The sequence below is a fragment of the Lathamus discolor genome, chromosome 6 (assembly GCF_037157495.1).
Source record: "Lathamus discolor isolate bLatDis1 chromosome 6, bLatDis1.hap1, whole genome shotgun sequence".
In the NCBI taxonomy this organism is placed as follows: domain Eukaryota; kingdom Metazoa; phylum Chordata; class Aves; order Psittaciformes; family Psittacidae; genus Lathamus; species Lathamus discolor.
Window position 1 is genome coordinate 40,359,283 of NC_088889.1, and position 20,664 is coordinate 40,379,946.

Sequence of the window (20,664 nt, forward strand, 5' to 3'; positions counted from 1 at the left end):
GGGAGGTGACTGGGAGTTACCTGGAAGGGCACAATCTCTCTTCAGGGGGGTCGAACTCATTCGGCGGTGGTAACATATTCTCTTGTTATTTTCTCTTATCAATATTATCACTGGTGGTAGCAGCAGTGATTTGTGTTATACCTTAGTTACTGGGCTGTTCTTATCTCAACCCGTGGGAGTTACATTCTCTCGATTCTCCTCCCCATCCCTGCGGGAGCGGGAAGGGGTGGGCAGGAAGAAAAAGGGAGAAAGACAAAAGGCAAGGGGGGAGTGAGTGAACGAGCTTTTGTGGTTGGGTTTAAACCACGACATGTCTTTGAGTGGTTTGTTAAAAGTTTACTCTGTATTAAGAGCTCATAGATCAGAAGAACCTTTCTTGCTTGATGTGATACTCAACTGCCCCAAGAAAGTGTTTTGTTGGAACTGGTAGTGTCACTGTTGGTTGTGCCTGTTCAACCATCATCTGCCTCAAGATAGAATTGCAGACATTGGAAAGCTCATCTTTAAAAATAAAGTGTTGATATAATAATGATATATAAAAATAATGATATGTGGTGAGCAAAGAGTATTCTTTGGGTTCTCTGGCCACATTAGCTTCATTTAATCTAAAGTGTTTGCTTTGATTTACATCTTTAAACTGGAATTTGTGCAGATTTTGGAGATTCTTACTAAGACTGAAAGTTAGAAGTTAAAGCTGAAAAGCACTGATTTTGGCAACGCCAGTTTCCCTTCCTCTTAGTCCATTAAGTTTTCTATCTTATAGATGCATTGAGAAAAAAATGAATACAGCAATCAGTATGTGTGATAACGTTGGTGATAACTTTGTATCAAATGGAAAAGGCTTAGGGGTGCTCTCTCTTCTTAAATATATATCATTAATTCATTTTTTACAGTGCCACTAATTACGTTTGGTATAGTGAAAGGAATAATACATGCCATTGTAGTTGCTCTTCTAATATGTTCTGGATTAGATTTTTTTAACTGCTGTATGCAAAGATTCTCAGCAAACTTTGCTGTATTTCTGACAATACAATTTTCATACAAGACATTTAATAATGTTTTAATATGCCTGTTACTGATTTTTCTGTCATCACAGATGAGAAGGAACATTTAAAATAATGATTTAAACACTTTAGATACTATTCTATATGCTTTACAACAAATAATTGAAAATTTCAGAATTTCAGTGAATATTTTTCCAATCGCTGAATTATAACATTGTAGCCTTATCTGAGATGAGTTCAAGTGAGAGCCATGGATGAGTTCATCATATGACCCCCACTGTTTTTTCCAGAAGAAAATAAGAGTTGTTTCTAAAATCTACTGTTTCACAACAGAAATTGTTTTCCAAGTTCAAGCAAGAATCATAAGGTAGAGAATGTGATGTTCAGTCTTTCTTGTACTTTGATTTGCTCTGTTTTGCAAGTCCTAGTTCTGCTGACAACTTGCTTAGAATAGAATCATAGAATAGTTAGGGTTGGAAAGGACCTTAAGATCATCTGGTTCCAACCCCCCTGCCATGGGCAGGGACATCTCACACTAAACCATGTCACCCAAGGCTCTGTCCAACCTGGCCTTGAACACCACCAGGGATGGAGCATTCACAGCTTCCCTGGGCAACCCATTCCAGTGCCTCACCACCCTAACAGGAAAGAACTTCTTCCTTATATCCAATCTAAACTTCCCCTGTTTAAGCTTGAACCCATTACCCCTTGTCCTTTCACTACAGTCCCTCATGAAGAGTGCCTACCCAGCATCCCTATAGGCCACCTTCAGATACTGGAAGGCTGCTATGAGGTCTGCACACAGCCTTCTCTTCTCCAGGCTGAACAGCCCCAACTTCCTCAGCCTGTCTTCATACGGGAGGTGCTCCAGTCCCCTGATCATCCTTGTGGCCCTCCTCTGGACTGTGCCTGTAGCTGTGCCTGGGATTGCTCTGACCCAGGTGTAGGACCTTGCACTTGTCGTGGTTAAACTTCATGAGGTTGGCATCAGCCCATCTCACAAGCGTGTCAGGGTCCCTCTGGATGGCATCCCTTCCCTCCAGTGTATCAACCGAACCACACATCTTGGTGTCATTGGCAAACTTGCTGAGGGCACACTCAATCCCACTGTCCATGTCAGCGACGAAGATGTTAAACAAGACAGGTCCCAACACTGGTCCCTGAGGGACACCACTTGTTACTGGTCTCCAGCTGGACATTGAGCCATTGTGTGTGCGGCCATCCAGCCAGTTCTTTATCCACCGAGTGGTCCACCTATTGAATTGATGTCTCTCCAATTTAGAGATAAGGATGTCGTGCACGACAGTGTTGAACGCTCTGCACAAGTCCTGGTAGATGGCATCAACTGCTCTACCCCTGTCCATCAGTTCTGTAGCCCCATCATAGAAGGCCACCAAATTGGTCAGGCAGGATTTCCCCTCAGTGAAGCCATGCTGGCTGTCACCAAGCACCTTGTTTTTTTTCATGTGCCTTAGCGTGCCTTCCAGAAGAGCGTGCTCTGAAATTTTGCCAGGCACAGAGGTGAGACTGGTCTGTAATTCCCTGGGTCATCCATTTTCCCCTTCTTGAAAATGGGGGTTATATTTCCCTTTTTCCAGTCATTGGGAACTTTACCCGACTGCCATGTTTTTTGAAATATGATGGCCAGTGGCTTAGCAACTTCATTCGCCAGCTCCTTCAGGACCCACGGATGGATTTCATCAGGTCCCATGGACTTGTGCACTTTCAGATTTTTAAGATGGTCTCGAACCAGATCCTCTCCTGCAGTGGGCCCAAGGTCTTCATTCTCACAGTCCCTGCGTCTGCCTTCCAGGACTTGGTTGGTGTGGTCTGAGCCTTTGCCAGTGAAGACCGAGACAAAGAAGTCATTCAGAACCTCAGCCTTCTCCAAATCCAGGGTAGCCAGTTCTGCTGATAGCTTCTGGAGAGGGCCCACGTTATCCCTAGTCTTTTATTTGCAGTGTACCTATAGAATCCCTTCCTGTTAACATCCCTAGCCAAGTTTAATTCTAACTGGGCCTTAGCTTTCCTAACCTGGTCCCTACCTTCCCAGACAACATCCCTGTATTCTTCCCAGGCCGCCTGTCCCTACTTCCACCTTTTATAAGCCTCTTTTTTTCCCTCGAAGTTTCCTCAGCATTCCTGATCTTTAACTATTAAAAATGTGGTTAATTAAATGCCTGCATACAATGATATAACATAGAATCATAGAATAGTTAGGGTTGGAAAGGACCTAAGGTCATCTAGGTCCAACCCCCCTGCCATAGCAGGGACTCCTCACACTAAACCATCCCACACAAGGCTTCGTCCAACCTGGCCTTGAATGCTGCCAGGGATGGAGCACTCACAGCCTCCCTGGGCAACCGATTCCAGTGTCTCACCACCCTAACAGGAAAGAATTTCCTCCTTATATCCAATCTAAACTTCCCCTGTTTAAGTTTTAACCCGTTACCCTGTGTCCTGTCACTACAGTCCCTGACGAAGAGTCCTTCCCCGGCATCCCTATGAAAAACTGAAGATTCTCAAGGCATTTTATAAGTATCTGATTATTTTAATGGGCTGTTCAGGTATTTCCCTTTCAAGGAATCGTGTAATAGTTTCTCTCTGCATTATAAGAAGACCTATATATAAGGGAAAAATTTTACTTAGAGTTGTGCGTATTTGTGCGTGAGAGTGTGTGTCTGCTAGTAGGTACGCAATGACAGTAACAGCTATTATATTTACAGGATTTTCCACCTAAACTAATACATCCAATTAATGTATTTTCCTTTGATGTCGCAAATATATTTGAGCAATAAGAGACTATTTTAAGGAAACTTCCAGGCGAACTACGTGAAAGATTTGGTTTCTTTTTAACCATGGATGGCTAACATACATCAGAATGGCAAACCACTAATGGAAAAAAAAAAAAAGAAGGCAAAATGAGCAGTGCTTAAATAACTGCTGCATTTTAGAATGCTTATATTTGAGATTTGTGTGTTAGTACACTCTACAGAAAATTGGTACAGTTTGAAACATAAAGGAATTTTATACACAACGGCAATGCAATGGAATTGAATCAATCTAAGGTAACTTCTGTATGGACAACATCACACTGAAGTTTGGCCAGTTAAAATTGCCAAATGAAAAAACAACTGAGATTCCAAAGCATAAATTGTGCAATTTATGTTTGTTAAGTATGGTTTGAATCCTGTCTTAGGGACATCTTACCTAACTATATATTTAATGCTGCTCAGTAAATGAGGAGAGTATTGATTGGCATATGCTGCTTAAATCGATCACCTTGACAGCCAGAATTACAGTAATCTGTCAGTATTAATGACTGTCTTTCAAGCCCTGATACCTCTCCTTCACTTGTCTCATCTTGTCTCACTTCTGTTTGAAGTGCATTTTCTTGCAGCCTCTGGTTTTGTCAGGGTAGGTACTTCTGTAGTGGTTTTTTGTCTCCCAAGTCAAATCTATTGGCTCGATCATGCAATTAGAGTTAAAATGCAACACCAGGGAGCAAAAGTAGACAGTGTTCTGAGTAACAATTGGACCTCAGAGGTAATGCAAGCCTGTTCTCAGCCATCATTTATTAGTTACCTGTTGAAAGAACAGGATTGGTTTGCACAAAATAATTCCAAAGCATCACTTTAAATGCCTTTGATTCTAGCCACTAGAGACAATTGATTGAACCAACATTTGTGATGGGTTTTTAAACTCTTGCCCTAGTTCTTATCATATAGACACTTAAGTAACTGCTGGAGAAATACTTGCAGATACATGTACCAAGCCATTAGCTTTACTGCATTTTCCTGTTGACACATAATTTCGCTTGGTTTTCATGCATTTTTAATGAGGAGTAAATTGAAGTGTCAAACTTGAAGGCTGTGTTGTAATATATATTTTCATATATATAGTCTGAGCTTTTTAGTGAAACACACATATATACTTTGATTTAGCAGCAGTTCTGGATTTGTACGTGTTCAGGTAAATGTATTTTCTTCAGTAATTGCCCTGCTTCTAATCCCATAGAACCTGCCGTCTCTACCCCATGTAGCTGTTCTGTCTCTGCCTCTTCTTATAGGCTATCTATGAACGAGGATGCTGGAAGCACTTGTTAAAGAGGTATAGTGTAAGCGCATGGGTTAAAAGGTATTAATGTTGTTGTCATCACAAAATAGCTATGATTTATTTTATAACTAGTAAGTATGGCTTTTTTTTATTACTCTTCCCTAATGAAATGGATGAAACTCTCTTGAAAGTCGTGAGAAAACAAAATAACAAATGAGACAAAACTGACTGACTCTAGCAATAAAATTTTCTGCTAATAATTGCATTTATAAAAGGCTGAGTGCTCTGTTGATGTTGTAAACAGACAACTCAGCAACAGATTTGAGTCTCTCAAATCTGGGAGCTCAAATCTTTCTGTACTATTAATATATTCTAGGTTCTTTTATGTTTATATTCTTCCATAAATTGAGTTTACCCATCTGAAGCAGGATATTGGTTCTACTCATTTCTGTATAAAATATGCATAGGTTTATGCCAGTGTCATTCTGTTTTAGAATAAAAGGGTGTCAGTGGGCTACTGTGAAAGGCAGTGAAGTGCTTTATCAGCCTTCTGGAAGTTCTGAATCTGTCAGTACAGATCGCTTGAGGGAGGGAAGTTCTTTGTTACTGCATCTTTTTAGGATAGGAAATTTTTGTATGTTGTAAGCTGGAAGTTAGTAGAGCAATCATTCATTATCAAATCTGTTTTAAATGTGGATACACCCCTCTTTTAAAAATTTGCTGGGAGAAGGCTTGGAGTCCTTAAACTGGAATGAAAAAGATAAACTAGTTTAATCTTTTGCAGATTGATTGCCTTGTACATAACACAAAATGACAGGGTTGTTGTTAATACCTACTTAACCTTTTTAATTAATTAAACATTTTGGTGAACAAAAGCCCTTTGTTAAAAATGTTAAGACTCTTGCCCCTTAAGGTGTTAAAATTCATGCAGATTTCTTTGATAGCTCTCAGAAGTCTGTGAATAAAATCGGGGAAGATTAAGCAGATTTTCCTGACATTCCTAAGATTTAAACAAAGAAATGTTTTTAAACTATTTAAAAATTTAAATGTTTATGTTGCAAAAGACCGCGTTGTTTATTGGTTTAATCCTTTCCTAGTCATAATTTCACCCCTAATAACAGAAGCGACTTGCAAACAACTTGAAAGATTTGTATGTTAAAATTCTAAGAGATGTGTATATATAAAAAACAAGTATATACCATTGTGTATGGTTGATTCTGGTATTTAAATTGGTGGGAAATATGGGTGATTATTTGTAACAAGCAAAACTAACCAACAGTGATATCTGTAAGACAGAGTGATGTTTTCAAGTGAGTTGAATAAGATATTGGCAAACAGTTTCTGCATCATTCTGCATATGGTAATCAAGACAGTTGGGGCATGCTTTCCAGTGCCAACAGTGGGATTAGAAGATGATAGGTACCAAAAAAAAAAATGAGGAGATTAATGGAAACTAGCACACTGGTTGTCTTTTGTTCTTTTATAGGTCTGTATTTCAGTTACTGAGAAAAGGGGTTATATATAATACCATTCAGTATATGGAAACATCTAGCAGGAAATGGAACGTACTTCACTAATTAAACAGGTCAGAATTATAACAAAAAGGATGTATGTATATACTTAATAGGGAAAAAAAAAAAGAATAACATAAAGCAAGGATTAAAAGTTAGTATTACAGTAATTGGAATTACCATATGGTAGTCCGAAGGACATGAATCCTAATCATGGCCTGGCCAATCAAATTAATCTCAGTATAGTTTCCAGGCATTGAGAAAATAGTTTAATTGCTGATTAACTGCACCTGAATAGATCTGTGGGTCACAAATGTATCTGTGTCTTTCTGAATGCTTCTCCTCCCAAACACTGAAGAATGCAGGCTGTTAGAAAATCTTTTAATTTCTGCTTGCCAAGCCATAGTTACCGTCCATCTGTTCTTGCCAATTGTGGAAAAAGGTCAGTTTTCAGCAAAGCCATGCATTTCACAGAAGGTATGTGAAGTGAAATTTCACAGGGGACATGATGCATCCTGATTCTTAGTGATAAACCTTTGGGGCCAGCAGGGTTGGCATATGGTTCAAAATGATATGAAGGCTTGGGTTCCCTGGCTTCGCTTCTTTGGCGCTGAACTGATAAAACCTGGCTCTTAAGTATTGTTTCACTGGACACCAATCATGGGCAGCAGGAACTGCCCATTTAACTCTCTGTGGGAAGGAAGCCCAGGCTGTGTTCACAATAGTACCATTGTAGTGCTGCAAACTGCTCTCAACAGCTTGACAGCACTAGGGAGGAGGGCGAAAGGGCTGCTTTACTAATTGCCCTTCAAAATAAAGAAAGAGGGAGGTAACTGACCGTTAATATTTGTTTTCTTCATTTAATAGAAGTCTGTCTTCAAGTTTTTAAAATAATTTTTAAAATCAACTCGGCTGCCCTCCGGAATGACTTATAAGTAGATTATCTCATACCAGAATTGCAGCAACCCAGGGTACAGAAAAAATACTCTCTTCAAAGAGAGAAGAAAAAAGGAATAGTTGTCAAGCTTATTACAATACAAATTGTAATGAATGGCAAAGCTTCTCATTAGAGAAGTTTTCTTTGTTACTATGTAGTGTAGAATTGCACTTTAATACATACCTATATGTGCAGTCTTTTCACTGGACAATATTTAATATTAATAATAATTTTTACTTGTGTAGTTTCAGAATCTGTAGGGATATCTTCATAAAGGGCATTTCCTTACTGTTTCCTCATCAATTAATATGTCTGTATATGCAGAGAAAGTATTTAAGGTAGAAATTCAAATATTCGAATGTATGAAAATAGGGGGCTTAAATATTCATTCTCTATAACCAGGGAGTGATAAGCCAGTTTTGCTTCTCTGTTTTTACACTCATCAACCTTAATTACTCGAGTTAAAACTGATGTAATGCTGAGTGACAGTAGGGATAAATCCTTTCCCAAAATCAGGAGTTAGTATGTGGGGCTGTGATTCCCCTGGCCTGTACTATTTCACGTTATCTGTGAGCAGAAGTGATGACTACAGCACCTTAACATCTCTCACTGGCACCCTTGCAGCATCTTTAATAAACTTCAGTCTGGTGGCCCACTGGCTGTGCCTGTGCCTCCCCTGCTGCCTCCTGCAAAGCCAGCACAGCCAGGTAAACGGCTGCATGCCAGTGGGGCTGGCTGCTGGCAGGAGCATTGCTCCAAAGAGCGCCTGAAGCGCTGGCAGCTGTAATGGGCTTCAAAACAATTAGCACAACATACCTTATACGTTCATCAATTGTCTTGGATACATTAGTAAGACAAATCCTCCCTGGATGCTGGAGTAGGAATTCTGCCTGTGTAAGGACTTCAACACTGTTTCTTTCACCGTTTTGTTTTCACCTCCATATCCTGTTACTAAAACATGAGTGGGGTATTCGTAAATACTGTAATTTTCTTCTAACCCCACAGTCAGTAAAGTTAATGAGTAATCTGTTACTATGCTGAGGTATTCGTCCTTGGGATGAGGCTAGTCATTTGTTCTTACTATCTTTTTAACTTGATGCTATAATGCAGTTCAGCATTTGTAAAACCAACAATGCACAATAAATGGTACCAAAAGAGAGACTTTCTACTATATGTTTGTGTTAATATGCTCCTGCTATATTTCAAACAGATAATTCATTGAATGCCCATTCTTCCTCTTACTGCAGAGTAGATTGTATTTAAGTCAAGATTAATGGATAGATTCTGATGTTAAAATCCAGTCTCTGAGCCTGTTGTTCCCTAGAGGCATATAGTGCATTAGTTTAAGCCAATATGCTGCTTATCATAGATACTGTGACACTGTCTTAAATGACAGTTTACTGTACTTTGTTACTGCTTACTCTGGTAATAAAATCACTATATTGTGTTCTTGATAATTACAATATTAAATAGAAACTTAATCAGATTACTGCACATTTAGATACAGATAGTTCTTAAGTAATTGTCCACTGTAAAATTTCTGATACTCATTTTTTCTATCATGCAGTGTTTTCTGTCAGTGTCTAAGCTTAATGCTTAGTTCAGTCAACTGAAAAAGTGCTGAAAAGAGATCTGCAGTGAGCTTTTTCAGTGCAAAGGGAGTATCTTTTATCATATAGTTTCTTCACTTGAACCTTGTTGGCCTTTAAATCCTTCCGTAAGATGCTTTCATTTGCCAAAGTCCTTAAAATAACATCTGCATTCTACCAGAATCTGCATTCTACCAGAAAAAAAACCAACAGGTTTTTTTTAAGATAGCTGGGGAGTTTATAGGTTATTCTTATTATTATTAGGAATATTTATTCTAAAATTTAAAATTTATGTTAAATCCATTACACTTGCACTTTAATTCTACATATCTTTGTAAGTGCCTTTTGTAAAGGAGCTTGGTGCAGAGTGGTTACATTTTTCATTTCATAATTGAGTGTTTTAAGTGGTTAAGCATAGGCCAAATTTTATCCAATTCCCGCTTGTGTTAATGGTGCTACACTCACACTGCCTTAGCACCTGTTATGGATTTTGAGTCATCTGGCAGCCCGTGGGACTTAGATAAAGAAGTACCAGGTGTCCTGCCTGTCTCTTAATTGAGACGCAATGTAAACAATATAGACTTGGCAATATGGTTATAGGAATGGATTAAAGCCCAGCTTTGTCTGTGCTGATGAATCACAGCTTTTCCTTCCTAGATGATGTTACAAACCACTGAAGAATTTGGTTAGCTGTAAGATCTGATGGAATAACATAAAAATAAACTATATCAAGAATTTTCCTCGAACGACAGTGTTGCACAATGTTTATTGGGTTTTTCAGTGAAAATGTAAGCAGCAATTAGAGTTTCTTGGTGTAATTTGGCAATTTTGAAAGTGTTTACACTGTAAAGATGAAGATTTTTATGTAAACTTGGATGAAGTCAATGCTTTTCAATATATAATGTGTTAGTAAACTAGGCAGAAAGCAGTAGCATTGGCTTGGAAATGCCCAGTGGCTGCAACTTTATCTAGCCTATGCTTACCTTGCAGGACATTTAACCATAGATCAGATATACTGGAAGTAATCTTTAGCTGCAAGATTAGTACTCTTAAAGAAAAAAAGCCTCTAAATGGCAAAAGTGTGTGTTATCATTTGCCCGGTAACTTTTAATTTCTCACAGATTTATTGAACTTTTTCATAGTGTAAAAAATGAAAAGTAGTTTTAATTATATTAATTTAAAGAATGATACCATTTGTGCATTTGAAACAAATTGCAAGATCTGGAATGATGGGATTAATTTATATGGATTTGTCAATGTAATTTCTTCATGAAGAATTATACTTCAAAAATATGTATACTTCAGAAAGCCTTTTTGGAGTTACAGCTTGTGTTGAAAAAAAATTTTATTAAAGATGTTAGCTATTACATTTTATGTTTGTTTAAATTCTACAGTCAGTTTGTTACTTGGTTTTATACTTATTTTCATTTTTAATGAGATAACTACATTAATTAGTAGATTGTCATATACATTAGTTCCTAAAATTAGTGACATTGGGTAATTAACACTGAGTCCCTTCTGCAGTTTTGAAATGTTTTCATGAAATGCAACATAAAGTTCAATTTTAAAATATAACTGATTCCTTTGAGTTTATGTTCTGGTTTTATGAATAAGAAAATATGCTGTTGCATTTTATTCCAAAAGTGCTGTTGCTAGTATTGAAAATATGGTTTCAGTAGAGGAAAAAAATTCACCTTAGAAAAATACAAAATTTTTATTCTTTCACCTCATTAGTAGTGTCAAACATAGTAACTTTTTTTTCCTTCTCTTTCATCTAAATAGCTTGCATCAGATATGAAGAGAATGAACTGAATTCTGCTTTATGAATCATCAGTGTTGTGGCTAAGTTCCAATTGCATATGCAGAAGCTGCTTTCATTTACAGCATAGCTGTGTAAACAGATGCACAGAGCAAAATATTTATATGCCATTTTCAGTATTGGCAGTATTTAAAAAACAGAAAAGAACCCAGGCTGACTTTGAGATATCAAGTTGACTTCAGTAAACAGAAGTTGCAGCTGGAAAAAAAATCTCTATTTGTATACTGTGCAAACTAGATGTGGAAATCGCTGAAATGTAATAAATAGGGAACACCATGATGCCACTTCTACAGAGTCACTTTTCAGAATATAAGAGAACTTTAACTATTCCTCTCAGTGTGGACAGTTGATACTCATCACCCACCTACATACAAAACGCAGCGAGTTGCAGGGCTTCCAACACCGGATCAATAGCAGCCTGACTTACATCCTTAACTCTAAGAGCCAACAAAGAGTACAAATTGCTGTGGCGCAGTATGAGTTCAGGTGGTTTGACAACCACTGCACAATCTCTTCTTTCAGAGTAGATTTCCCGGAAAAATCTTCCATTTCTGTGATGTGTGGGTTTTGTCCTGTCTTCTTTTAGAAGTCAAATTCTGCTATGGCTAATTTCCTTTCAGCTTCTATAAAACCTTGGTCCTAACCTGCGTGCTTTAACTTTTTGTGGGAGGCAATCCTCCTTTCACATTGTGATGTCAGGAATTGTAATTTACTAGGAAAAAATGGCCAAATAAAATTGATGCTTTCATAATTTTAAGCACCTCAAACTGTAGCAATTAATTCTGCAGGGCTTGAACACCTTTTCAGGCCAGAGAGCAAGAAATCTCCTGCCAACAAACTCTGCTCATTGTGCCTGTTTCTTAATTTCCTTTGGTCTTCAGTATCCTGAGAGCATTGTTGTCTGTTGACAATACTACACATTTGGGTTTTTTTCTAGAAAAGAAGAAGTAGGCTTCTGTATTTGCCAAGGGGGCTAATGTAGTAAACGAGAAGGTGCCATCATGTGCATCTTTTCTTAAAATACTGTTAATCTCTTTTATATAAATAGTGTATACATACAATTATAAAAACTCTTGCAGGTGTCCATTGATCCTGCAAGCAGGTATCTCTCAGTGGAGGATTTTCATTTTCCAGTTAAAGATGGAACAGTGCTTTGGTTTCTGCTTGTCTAAATTATTTTCCAAATACCTGGCTGACAAAGTCATACTCTCCACAATCATATCAATATATATTGACTTCTTAGATGATTTTGCTAACAGTTGGAACTGTCAGGGATGCAGCTGTACATGCATTTCTGACAGTAGCTTGTAATTTAACCTGAAGAAGTCCATCTTGCTATTTAGAAGTGCATTCTCTGGCTTTTTTCTAAGAGGTATTTCCAGGCAATCATCAGAACCTCCTTTTTTTTCCTAGCACCAGAATCAAAGAATCTCAGGTGCTGCATCCTATCATTATTGTTATCATATTCCAATATACAGTTATATTGTGGTATACTGCACACGTATGCATATATATATATATATGTATATAAATAAAAAAACACGCAAGATTCTGGAGGGAAGATTTATGAAAAAAAACTTTATGGAAGTGTCTCATTTCAATTTTTATTCTAAATGAGAGACACGGTGATGGGAAAACATCAAGTGAAGAGCCCACATTTTTACTCCCTTTCACAGGGCGACTCTTTTGTTACAATTCTGTTTGTGGTTTTTTCCTAAAAATCAACAACAAAAAAAGTCACATTACTAGTTTACTGGACTTGACCTGCCCATCATTAGGCATGTAGGAATGCCTGCAGCGTTGTTAAGCTTACAACTTGAAACGTTATAATTCCAGGATATTTCCTGAACTATAGTGATTGTTGATGCATTTTCAGTCATTCAGACATCATCTTGAAGTCATCTACTAAAACAGGAGCTAAGGAATAACATTTTATTGTGGGTATCTGAAGTGATAAATACTTTCTTTTGGCTTTTGGAAAAATACAGAGTTTCTGCCATTGATGACTTCAGGTACTTCACAAACACATTCCTTTTAAATTTTGTTGAACAAATGAATTATTAATCTGCCATTACAAATAATTCCATCACAGTTTTAATGTGACTTTTTAAAGTTTCTGTCATTGAGTTAGGTTCCCCAGCATAATACTTCCTTCCAGAAGCAGCTGAAGAAATCTGTCTTGATAAAGCATTTTCTGTGTTTTTTTCCAAAAGTCTTATGAGCATTTAGGAATGTCACCACTCTGTTGACCTGACACAAGTTCCTCACTAGTCTTGCCCGTGGTGTTCACAGGTATCTAGAGCTTTCACTGCCCACCTTCCCTGGAGATCTGTCCACTTAAGCATACACTAGGAGCTAAGTCCTTGATGTGTCCTGAATAGCCAAATGCCTGGTTCCTGCTTCTCTTTATCCAGCGGTAGGTAGGTATTTCTTTGCCCATCTGACCTGCAAGGCAGCGAAGCTAAGAGTTTTGAAGGTACACTCACTGGATTAGAGCCCACACAAACACAACAGGAGGTAACCCCTAGTTATATCAATCAGCCAGGAAATGAGCGAGCAGTTTCGAATTTTGAGGCCACATCTTCTGCCTCTTACAAATCTGTTCTAACCACTGGGACCAAGGACATTTTATAATCAGGCACACTCTGTTCACTGCTGAAATTGCTCTTCGTTTCATAAAATGAGATCTCTGAATCACAGGGAAAGTACACGCTCATCTCTATAGCCTAATGGTTATGGTACTTTCCTGGGAGAAGAGAGTCTCTGGATTCCAGTCACTGCTCAAGAAGCATTTGTTACCAAATGGTTTTTGGAGCAGGCACTAGAATTTCTTCTCCAGCCCTTTTGTGAATCTAGCACTTGGGTACTCTGGTATTAGACTACAGCATTGTGAAATGTCATATCCTTAATTAAAGTCTTGGAAATTTTACTCCATGGTGAAACTGCTTTCATTTTTTTTTTCAGCCTCAGGTTAGTGACATTTTAATGCTGGTATTTGCTGGATAACTGTAACGTAGTAATTATGCATCTACTATTCAACTGCAAAATACTAGGTAGATTTATTGTAATGCATTTTATTCAGTTCTAAACCTGAGAGGTGCAAATAAGAAGAATGGAAAGAAAATGTAGTCAGAATGACAAAGTAAGTCTCTGGAAATTACTATGAGGAGATGAGTTCAACAGAAGGGCTTGAAAGATGGAGGCAGCAGAAGAGGCTGAACAATGGGAAATACGGGATTTTGTGGAGATTACATGGTTAAAATTACAGGAAAGGAAAAATAAAGACTAAAGAGCTAGCGATGTGGGAATATGTAGCAAATACATTTCCTCACCAACTGAAGAATGACAAAGCCATGAATAATAAAAAAAATAATAAAGAATTGGCAATGTGAGAGAAGTGTTTCAGATTTTTGTCTTCCAAGGCATTTTCCTTCTTTCTTTTTTGATAAACGTCATAGCAAAGAGGAGAGGGGATTTGCAGGGGGTTGTTTTGTGGATGCTTATGGAGACCTGATGCTAGACATAAGCCACATGGAAAAAAGTACCAAAGTGCCTGTCAAAAAATGTTAAGGTTGGTGAGAGTGACTGTGTCAACTGACTGGAGACAAGAGCAGTTTAGATAAAATTGATCAAATTGGTATGGACTATGGAGTTAAAATAAGTAGCCTGCATTTGTGCTAATAGGGGGTGCAGTATCTGAAGAGAATGCTCCACCTAAGCAGTGTATTCAGAAAGTGGGCTCTGCAATGCTCTGAGAAGATAAAAGGAGGGATAAAAATTCATTTGTTGAGGTCAGAGAAAGGCACATCACAGAAACATAGTGGTGTGGTTTGGTTTGAAAGGCATCTTAAAGATCTTCTAGTTCCAAGCCTCCCAAGACACCTCTTTTCACTAGACCAGGTATGTATGAATGGCAGTAACTCAGACGGGAAGAGTGAGCCTAGATAATTTATCTTAGAATATGTAAAAACTATCTCCAGGATGTAGTTGTACTGTGCCACAGGAATCTGAATAGACCTATTAGGTGAAGACATGAGGTGGTTTTCAGAGAGATAGAGCATAAGTAAGTAGCTAGGATTTTGGTGCTTGTTCCCAAGTGCAAATCAACAGGTCCGAAATAAATTGCATGTTTACAGGAATAATGGGAAGTACAGTATTTTCAGTATTTGTAGCAGTAGTTGAAGACTTAGAGAAGAAGTAAAATGGATTGTAATGCAAATGAAGTTCAGTTGCAGTGACTGCCACCTAAGTGACCTGTAAAGGTACAATTCCTGATTGTTTTCTTGTACCGATTGTATTTTTCAGAACAGTGTCTTCTGAAAAAGTAAAATGAAGTAATTAGATTTTTTTTTTCTTTTTGTTACCCTTTTTTGCAGATTATGTATCTTCAAGTTTTTAGCTGAGAGATTTGGGGAGTGCCTGTATAATTACCGTTTTATCCATTCTATTTTGTTCCAGTTAGCACCTTCCTCAGAAGCAGAAAGCTCACAACACTGTTGTTTTAAGTGTTTAGTCACTCTCTGTGCAAGAGTCTTTCTCCATTGGTTTGTCCCTGCATCCTTCCCATTCCATCTTAATTGCAGATGCCAGTGGCAACATCCACACAGTAAGAATACAGCTTGCATTGCCCTATTATTACTAGCCATTGAGTTTGTATATGCCACTCAATTTGTAGGTGCTAATAACTCTTCCCTAGAGAGCAGTGTTTTAAAGAAATAAATGTCTAGCCTATTGGAAGTAATGTAGAAATTAACTGTCATGGGTTTATGGTCACTCTTGCAGATAGTTGCATTCAAATACAGCATGGAACTAGATTATCTTGGCCACAAAAGCATACAGATGTGGAGTTTTAAAATACTGGAATGTTCTCTAATCGAATGGAAGATGCAAGTATCCCAATCTCAGCTAGTCAGTCTAATACACAAAAGGAGTTCTGTGGAGAGCGTTTCATTTCTTAGTGCAGAATACAGCAAGCTTTGGACTTGGCATTCACATCAGCGTTTTGTTTTTAAGCAGGCTTCTGTTTTTAACAAGCTGCAGATGGTTTTGTGGATTGTTAGGACAGGCGGCAACCTGGCTAGCTGAATTACTTTTCTGTGGGTATGCTAAGTGTGCATTTGAATTAGACTTCTAGAACTGATATAAGCATGTCCTCTCCACTGTGTAATGAAAATATCATTATCCTCCTCAGTCAGCATCTGTGTCAAGACTTCTTTATTTGGTTAGGGGATAGGTACCTAGACTGGAGAATGGGAATGTCCTTGTCATGTTCAAACAGTAACTTTCCTTCATTTTTGCCTTATTTGTGTATAAGCTTTGGATATAATAGGATAAACTAAAAGGTTTCCTTTAGAGACCTCTGAAAGTAGAGCATTTTAAAAGCAAGTAGGTGTCTCCACCCTACTTTTTCATGAAACATTTTACCCATTCAAGCAGACTTTTTAAAACAGCTTGTTTTGATAGCAGCCTGTTCTCCTGTGGGCCTTCAGCCTTTGCTTCCTGGCAGCACCTTTGGTGCGAAAAGAGAGTGATCAATTGGGAGACTATCAGTGCCAGCATGCATAGAGTGATAAGTTAACACACCACTGGGAATTTCTAGGGCCCACCAAGATACTTCACTTCTAATGTGCTAACAAGCTCATTTTTCTACCTCTTGCCTCTTCAGTTATTTTTTTTCTCAGAAGAGCTTAGAAGTTGAGTGCATCAGGCATAATGAAAAGCTCTGTAGGAGGGAGAAGCAATAACCCCATTTTTCCCTTTTCAGCCAAATAGAAAATTAGTTTCTGGTAATACACAAAGGCCAGTATTTTTTGTGCAAGGGGCACTGCTGTGAATCAAAGGACTCTATTAACTGCAGAAAATTCAGCAGCTGTGAATCTCCCCCAATGAAAAAAGTGCTTTTCAACAAGTTGTGCGATACGTAGTATTACTTAGACTTGAACCATCAGTTTCATCCTCTACCGCTTATACACAGCCTCTTAAAAACTGTACTATATTACTCTCCTCTGTTAAGGCTCAATACTGTGTTTATCCCCCACCTAAGAACCATTACAATGGGAGATTTTTATATTTTCTCTTGTCCCAGTGCTTCTGTTATAGCTTCTCCAGACTGAGACTTCTGGTGAGGTTCGGCTGTCTCAGGATCCAGGAAGAATTCGGAACAGAGATGTTGGAGGGAAAGTGGTTTCCCAGTTTCGTAGTTATGTTACCAAGCTGTGGTCTAAGGAAAATGAAGATCATTTTATTCACTAGAAGTTGTTTTCAGATAATATATTCTCTATATGTTTTTTCATATTCAGATATACTGCAATACCTACTATAGATATGGTACAGAAAACTATAAAAAGGTTTTTTTATAGGATAAGTTTTGTATATGTTGAAGTATAGTTTTGTAAGCTAAGATTAAGGGTATTGTTTCCAGCTTTAATTTGGACCTGAGAATATTATTGCTTATAAATGAAAATAGTATTTTTATGTATTTTAAGTGTTAGCGCTTGTTATTAAAAACACTTTTCACTTGTCATGTGGGTTTTATGTTTCGATTGCTGAAAAAAAGCGTGTAAAATGAATATTATCCCCATTTCACAGGTGGTGAAATTGAGTCAGAAAGGTCGTTTCCTCACTGTCCCTCTTCTCCCAAAAAGAGCAGCAAAGAAAAAAATCAAGAAACTGATTCTGAGTGCATTCCTCCACAGCATCCTCATTTGTTGGTTGGTTGGGGTTTTTTCCTAGGAAAACAGAGCTATGTGAGGAGAAAACGATCTATGTACATATAAATTAGGAAGAACAAATGTGCACAAACATAAATGCCAGGGAAAATTTCTGATCATTTTATGGTTCTCTAAGATAGCTGGAGAAGGTCTCCCTCAGTCAGTGTATTGAGTCCAGCTGGAGGACTTTGAAAGTTGTGAGAGAAAAGGTTAACTGATTTCTCAGTTCGGGAACTATACGACATGAAGTCAGCATGGTAGTTTTTCTTGATAATTGTATGTTGCTGCCTGCTGCTTTACATTTTGACAGCCATTTCCATAGTTGCTTTCATGAACAGCAGAAATATTCTCTCTTTTTCTCGCTCTCTCTGTGCTAACAGCACAATCAGGCCTGCTGGAACAAGAAGCCTGGAGAGGGTTCTTCAAAAGCAACACTTCAAGATACTGGTCTCTTGTCAATAATATTAGAGAGGAGAGAATACAGAGAAAAGGAAGTAGTACAGTGTTTTGCTGTCTGTGCCCTGCCGACACCCTGTTAGCCAGTATTTAAGGGTCCTGCAGATTCTTTACAAATATTCTTGCCTGTTTTAATGGCATAATTGAAGAGGTGTTTTTCCTAATACTCAAATTTCACTTTGTATTTATCTTAGCTCTGTGTATCTGTGTTTAGCAATTATGGAAGCAGTTTGTTATGGAGAAGTGCAAAATCATTCATTTTATTAATGCTGGGATTATTTTTTCATGCTGTACTTGTTAAAAATGTTAATGTTTTTATATTTAATTGTGATCATAGAACAGGCAAATCAGTTACTTAAAAGAGTATTTAAGTTGCTGTAGTTTTGCAAAAAGAATAAAATTCAAAAAGCTTTGCATCAGACATAGAAAAAGATGGTTGAACCATAAGATTTTCATTAATCATTTTATCTTAGAGTCAATATTCAGTGAATCAGATTATATCATATGTAAAGAATTAAAAGTGCATACAGTCACTGAAATACATGATATATGTGTAACAAAAGAATTCTGAATTACTAGGCACTGTTATTTAGCAGTTACAGTACATGACATAAATTCATCCTTAATTCTTGGCTAAACCAGTTATGAGGAGAGAGCACGATACCTGCAAACAATTATTCAACATCATCTAGAGCCTACGACATTTGAGGATTTTGCTGCTCAGGTTTTCTGTCCAGCACCTTACCACCATTTGCCCTCAGAGACAGGTAAGAAGTAGAATCAAGAACTGCTTTTATACAATCTTACTTGAAATGCAGTATCCTTACCTATGAAGTCTAAAAATTCAGACCTTTTGTACATCATTAAGAATTACTGTTAGTCAGAGAGACTGTGTGTACCTTGATAGCCCGGGCAAAGTTGCCTCTAAATCTTTATTCTGTTTCCTGGCATCATGAGCCAATGCCTGGCATTAAGATTTGGCAACCAGCCTTAATATAGCACCCAGGCCCTGCATTTTGCAGTGAATTTTATCACCTTCCCACCCCTGTATAGAGTCTGCATGAAAGCGTTGGTACTCCTTCATCTAGACTAGTTGTGGTAGGTATATTCTTTAATCTAAGTACACCTTCATCATAGGAAAGTTTTAAGGCTCACTACATTTTTAGAGTTTCAAGTTTTAAATTGGCAATCTGAGAGCCTTGCGATCATAGTTTTGTGTCCAGGTTATTAGCTGCAAAGTTGGTTTTAAGGTCATTTTTACTTTGCCATAAAATACCCATTTTATAAAAGGATACTGCATTTTCAGTTACTAATGAGAAAATCTGTAAAAGAAAATGAGTAACTCAAGGCCTTCCTGTTCTGACATTTCTTGAACTCCTTATGATTATTTCATTATTTTATTTCCCCTCTTTTTAGATCATTAAATATCAGTTCTGTTTATCTGAAGGTAAGACAAAGTGTCCAAAAAATCCCTTTGTTCCTCTTACTTTTACTAGAGCACTAAGCTTGTAACCAAATTGTTTGCAAACTTTCCTTGTTGCCCTTGTTCACACTAAAAAGAATTTCACACTGATTGAGAAATGACCACTACATCTTCTTAAAAGTTTTAGTCTTTTACTAACCTCAGGTCTGCATGAAGCACTAACACTGGTTCTGGGATTAAGGTAACTAATGATAGAGACAATTGTTGAATGAGTAACACTTTATTGTGTTGACCTCTGTTTCTCAGCATGAAAAAGTAGTACTGGATGGCAGTGGTGTGTTCTGTACCCTGTACTGTCTTTCATTGATGTTGTAAGACATTCTGCAGTGATAACATAGGAGAGAAGGAGAAGAAGAATGTGTAACACTTGAAATTCGTTGTTCAGAAACCTTTATTTAATGATGCATAAATCAAAAACACTTCTGTGGAAAAGGTGTAAATCTGAATAAAATAAATTTTGTAAGAATAATTCAGCAAGTTATCTCAGAATTTGTTTCTCAATTGCAAAATACACAGAAATAAATTCTAAATTATAGAAGAGTTGTGATAGGACTACAGAAAGACTGAGAGATGTTAAAACATTTAAAAAGCATTATAAAGAGACTTGTTCACTTACATTATAAAGGAAGTTGTTCACTTGGAAGTATGAAACATAAGTAGAAATAAGATGTGGGTTTCAAGTGTAATAAGTGGTATAGTTATGCTAGTGCAAATAATCAAGACCAAAGAGAAACAAAATTAAAAGCAATTTAAAACTAAATCAGTATAAAAAAATAGTAACATAATTTAATGTATGAAAACATTTGAAAAGGAAAAATCTGTACCCAGAAACATTACAAACAATAACCAGAGATACCCGTCTTTGCACATTTCCTACCTAATGGACTCAGTACGTATTCAACGCCAGACACTTTTTGTATGGCTAGTATATATTCTGTACTCTAGTGCATTTGTGTCGGTTCTGCCTATTCACCTTTGGAAATCTTCCAGGCTAAATCCTTCTGCCGTCTTCCTCTAGTTCATTCTTTTGGGATGAAGCAAAGCTGTTTTTCTGTATTATTTTGGTGCACTGGAGAACACTGCTTTACAGTGGCTATTC

General features: G+C 37.5%; 1 protein-coding gene and 1 long non-coding RNA gene across 8 annotated transcripts in view; both read left to right on the plus strand.

Moving 5' to 3' along the window:
* The window catches only part of RALGAPA1 (Ral GTPase activating protein catalytic subunit alpha 1), a 131,819-nt gene that overhangs the window by 103,006 nt on the left and 8,149 nt on the right, over positions 1-20,664 (plus strand). For 6 of the 7 annotated variants that reach the window (XM_065686275.1, XM_065686270.1, XM_065686272.1 and 3 more), the window contains one exon: positions 18,725-18,849. In XM_065686275.1, coding sequence (XP_065542347.1) covers positions 18,725-18,849 — 125 coding nt within the window. Of the gene's footprint in view, positions 1-18,724; positions 18,850-19,498; positions 19,530-19,811; positions 20,035-20,664 lie in introns of those variants that run through there. The other variant, XM_065686271.1, reaches the window with a different exon arrangement.
* Positions 6,037-11,673, plus strand: LOC136017734 (uncharacterized). Its single transcript, XR_010614062.1, has 2 exons — positions 6,037-6,645; positions 10,880-11,673. It is a non-coding gene; the product is annotated as an uncharacterized LOC136017734 (long non-coding RNA).